Below are 4,675 nucleotides of genomic sequence, written 5' to 3'. Positions count from 1 at the left end.
GGGGGGGGGAGACGGGATTTAATCCAGGCCAGGATGGGCGGGAGCAGCCGGCCCGGAGCATCAGCCCTGTGCTGGTGTTTCTTGGACAAACGAACAGTTTTCCTGCCATTACCCGCTCAGACCTAGGGCGGGGTGTCTGGGCTGCCCCATCCCTGGGGGTGCTGAAGGGCAGGTTGGATGGGGCTTGGAGCAGCCTGGGCTGGTGGGAGGTGTCCCTGCCCATGGGGGGGTGGGACTGGATGGGCTTTAAGGTCCCATCCAACCCAAACCATTTCTGTGAAATGAGCTCTGTGTGGTCATTTACCTGAGTTAAACCAGCCCCCGGGGTTGCATTTCTGTGCAGGCAGTTGGAGGGTGTGATGCAGCATTTGTGCTGCTTCCCTCTGCTCTGGGAAGGGAATTCCCTCTGCTGGCAGCCAGGAGTTCCCCTCGGAGCCTGCTGATGCAGAGCCAAGGCCCCCAGCTTCCTTTCCATTCAGCAGCACAGATTGTTTCAGCTTCCAGTGGTCCCAGCACCCCCACAGCCCCCATTGCTGCAGAGAACAGAGTTCCCCCTGGCTGAACTGGGAGCTCATCAGGTCTGTTCTGCCCAGCATCTCAAAATACTATGAGGAAAAAGGGATTTTCCAGCTGCTCCTCCTTCCCGTGGTGACAATAAACCCGAGATCCTGGACCAGGCCAAGGAGCTGAACCTCTTTTTTCTTCACAGAGCACCTTGAGGGATGCCCAAGAAGTTCCAAGGGGAGAACACCAAGTCGGCTGCTGCCCGAGCAAGGAGAGCTGAGGCCAAGGCAGCAGCTGATGCCAAACGGCAGCAGGAGCTGGAAGATGCCTACTGGAAGGATGAAGATAAACACGTGATGAGGAAGGAGCAGAGGAAGGTGAGTGGCTGGGCAGGTAGAAGGGTGTCTTGGGGTGTCCTCTGCTCAGCTGGTGGGGTTCAGGTTTGAAGTGATATCTCCTCTGTCCCCAGTTGTTGCTGTCACACCTCCTGCCTTTAGCTTCAGAAGAGCTGGAACTGGTGGGTTTTAAGCTGGAAGTGGATTTAGGTGAGACATTAGGAGGGAGTTTCTTAGTGTGAGGGTGGTGAGAGCCTGGCCCAGGGTGCCCAGGGAAGCTGTGGCTGCCCCATCCCTGGCAGTGTTGAAGGGCAGGTTGGATGGGGCTTGGAGCAACCTGGGCTGGTGGGAGGTGTCCCTGCCCATGGGGGGGGTTGGAACCTGATGATCTTTTATGTCCATGAGCTTCTCTGTCTCTCCTGACCTGACTCCTTTACCCTAGTGCTGCCCAGCCAGGGATTCTTGGTGACAGAAATGGGGGGTTTTGGGGTCCCTGGATTTGTGCTGCTCTGTTGGATGGGGCTTGGAGCAGCCTGGGCTGGTGGGAGGTGTCCCTGCCCATGCAGGAGGGTTGGAACCTGATGATCTTTAATGTCCATAAGCTTCTCTGTCTCTCCTGACCTGACTCCTTTACCCTAGTGCTGCCCAGCCAGGGATTCTTGGTGACAGAAATGGGGGGTTTTGGGGTCCCTGGATTTGTGCTGCTCTGTGAATATGGTGCTTGCTGAACGTGGTGTGCAGGTCCTCAGGCAGGGCAGGGAGCCAGCGTGTCCCCATGACTGTGACAGCTGCCTGCTGTGTCCTTCTGCCCCAGTTCACCCCCAGGATGTGTCCTAATGTTTGGAATGTGGAGCCCCATGTGCTGCTCCCCAGTGCCAGCCCATAATGCTGCCTAATGACTTCCTGGAACAAAGACTTATTATTGCTCTGCTTAAGGCTTGGCCAGGGGTGACCTGTTTGACTGGGCTTCCCAAGAAGTCTCCTGCAGACCAGGGGCACAGGAGCCTGGAAGCTGAGTCATGAGCTGGAATTGTTGACTGGAAAACCAGGGTCCAGCCCAGCACCTCAGACTGGATTTTAGAGAAACAAGGGAGGTGGTTCCCACTCAGCCTCCCAGTGCTGCACTGGGAACCCTGCAGGATTTTTGGCTTTTCTTGGGGGAAAAAAAGTAAGTATCTGGGAGCAGGCTGGGATTGGGAGCTTGGTGCTGGATCAGCTTGGGATCTTGGGGCAAGTCCAGCCCTGCTGCACCCCCTGGCCTCCCTGTGTCCCTCCAGCTTGTTGAATTATTTCCTCCATCCCAAGCTTGTTGTCTCCCTCCCCTCCCTGGCTTTGCCAGGCTCTCCCCAGGGAAATATTAACCTGATGGGAGCAGGGAAGAAGCTAAATGAAGTGTGAGCCTGGCAGGGTGTGATTTAATGGAGAGCAGGAGCCTTGTGCAGGTGCAGGAGCCAAAGCAACTGCCATCAGAGGGGAATGAGAGGGTTACCCTGCAAAACAACTGAGTGAAACATTCTTCATCTGCTCTTCCAGTGCCATCAGGCTGGAATATCCCCATGAAGGGAAGGAGCTGCCTGTGCCCCCTTGCATCCCAGCAGAGCTTGTGGCTCGGGCTGGCAGTGACTTCCCATCCTCATCCCAGAGCGGGTGACCCCGGCCCGGGAGGGACTCGGGAGGAGGAGAAGGTGGTGGGAGGAGGAGGAGGATGGTCCCTGCATCTCACAGTTGATGCTGGGCCACCCTTCCCGGCCCTTCCCAGTCCTTCCCAGTGTCTCCAGCTGATGGCAGTAACACTCCCGCGCCGGTTCCCCGTTCCCGCACGGCCAGGGCAGGAGTGCCTGGGAAGCCTTTGGGCCCTGCCCAGACCAAACCCCCTGCTCCCCTTTTAATCCCTTTCCCACCCCCCAGGTGATCCCAGGAGCCTCAGGGAAATAAGTGAGCACGGATCCCGTGTCTGCCCGGGCTCTGGTGGCCTCACTGAGGGGGCAGTGACACTTGTCAGGGTTCACCCTGGAGCTGAGTGCTCAGCCCAGGGCCTGGCATGAGCTCCTTGGCACCAGCCCGGCCTGGTGTTTGGCTTTTGCTGCCCTTTGGGGTTTAAATGCCACCCCCTCTGCTCAGAGAGCAGAGCTGGGAGCTCCTGTGGGGGCTCCCTGAGTCATGAAGGGACATCTGAGCTCGGGTCCTTGTGTGTCCCTCCTCTGGCCCTTCCCAAGCCACAGCTTCTCCCCTTCCCTGGGGAGCTCTGGCTGCAGAGCAAAAACCCTGCATCCTTCTTGCTGGGAGACCCAGAGTAACTGGTTTTTCCTTTGAAATCCCAGGGTTTTCATCCTTCCTGCCCCTTCCCACTCTCTCTGAGCAGGCCTGGAGCTCCAAGCACTGCTCCTCAGCCCCAGCCCGGGAGGTGTTCTCCAAGCAGTGAGCTAAAGGCTGGTGGTGGAGCAGCCCTGGGGATGTGTGTGTGTGTGTGTGTCTCCTGGCTGGAGCTGTGGGCAGGCTTGGAAGGGTGACAAACTGTTAAATCTGCTGGAGCCGATTCTGGGAAGAAAGGGACTGGTGAAGGATCCTTCAAGGGCAGAGGTCTGAGAGGGAGTCAGACCTTCTCTCTGGTGACCTTGGGTTGAGCCACTGTGGGTACACAGGGATCTCCCTGGCTGGAGCTGAGGTGTCTGCTGGAAGGACACAGCCAGATTCCCAATCTCTTTCCCAGATTCCCATTAGGACTGTCTGGCTGAGGGAGAACAAGCCCTTTTCCCTGGCCAGGCTGTATTTTCCTCACCCATGTGAGCCAGGGCAGCTGTTCCTGCTGGGTGGGCAGCAGCTCCCAGCCCCTCGTGGTGTCCCACAGAGGTCTCTCCTGCTGGGAATGGCAAAGGGAGGGCAGGGGGCTGAGGTGTTCCTGTGTCTGGGGACAAATCCAGGATGAGAGGTTGTGGCAGGAGGGCTCAGGTTTTGTGTGAGGGACTCCTGTGGTGCCAGTTTTGTGCCTTTCTCACTCCCATTGGCCTCAGTGACAGGCTGGGACTGGCAGGTCCCACTGGTGTCCCAAACAGGCCATCAGTGACTTTCTCTCCCTCCTCCCCTCTGGTTCAGTGCAGGATTGTTCAGCTGTGAGCACCAGATCTTCAGATAAACCACAAAACAGGTCAACTGGTTGTTCTTCCCCCTTTGGAAGACACCTGTGTGGTACCAGGTCCATGATACTGGCTGGAATGTGCAGTGCAAGGGAACAGAGACACCTGGTGACACCAGGGAGGGCTCCACACCCCAGCACCAGCTTCCTGAGGCTCAGCATCCCTTCAGTCCTTGCTCTGGCTGCCTGTGGGCAATGAGAGGGGCTCTGATCCCATCTCCAAGCTCTGGTGCACCTCGGAGGATCCTCTCAGCCCTTGGACACGGTCCAGGCTGGTTCTGCCTCACTCGCTTTCCAAACGCAGCATTTTTTTGTGGCTGGATTTGCCCCGTGAGCAGCAACCTGCTCTGCCTAGAACACTCCAGGAGCCTCCTGGGGCCTCAGGTTGATCAGAAGAGCTGCTGCTTCAACACACACCTCACTCTCAAAGCCACGCGGGACCTTGTTCTCCTCCTCTCTGGCAGGTGGGAAGCTCTTCTGAGCACTGAGTCGTTCCTTGCTCAGGCAGTTCTCTGCAAGGCTGGAAACTCTCATTTTAATACTAATCCCTGGGAACAGAAGAGGGTCCATCTGAAGAAATCTCACCCCCAGCTCCTCCCAGTTCCCTATTGGTGTTGAGGGAGAAAATTCCTCATCTCCTTTCCAGCTTTCTAGCAGCTCTGCAGTACGTTTCACCTGGACAATCCCAAGCCTCTCTGTTCAG

General features: G+C 57.3%; 1 protein-coding gene across 1 annotated transcript in view; it reads left to right on the top strand.

The window, feature by feature from the left end:
- Positions 1-708: 708 nt before the first annotated feature.
- CCDC124 (coiled-coil domain containing 124) overlaps positions 709-4,675 on the top strand; it is an 8,884-nt gene continuing 4,917 nt past the window's right edge. Inside the window, exon 1 of the mRNA XM_010001351.1 lies at positions 709-881. Coding sequence (XP_009999653.1) covers positions 723-881 — 159 coding nt within the window. The 5' untranslated portion in view covers positions 709-722. The remainder of the gene's footprint in view (positions 882-4,675) is intronic.

The sequence above is a fragment of the Chaetura pelagica genome, unplaced genomic scaffold (genome assembly GCF_000747805.2).
Source record: "Chaetura pelagica isolate M959 unplaced genomic scaffold, ChaPel_1.0 scaffold2037, whole genome shotgun sequence".
Taxonomy (NCBI): Eukaryota; Metazoa; Chordata; class Aves; order Apodiformes; family Apodidae; genus Chaetura; species Chaetura pelagica.
Note: the sequence above shows the minus strand (reverse complement) of the source record. Positions and strands in the feature narration are given on the sequence as shown.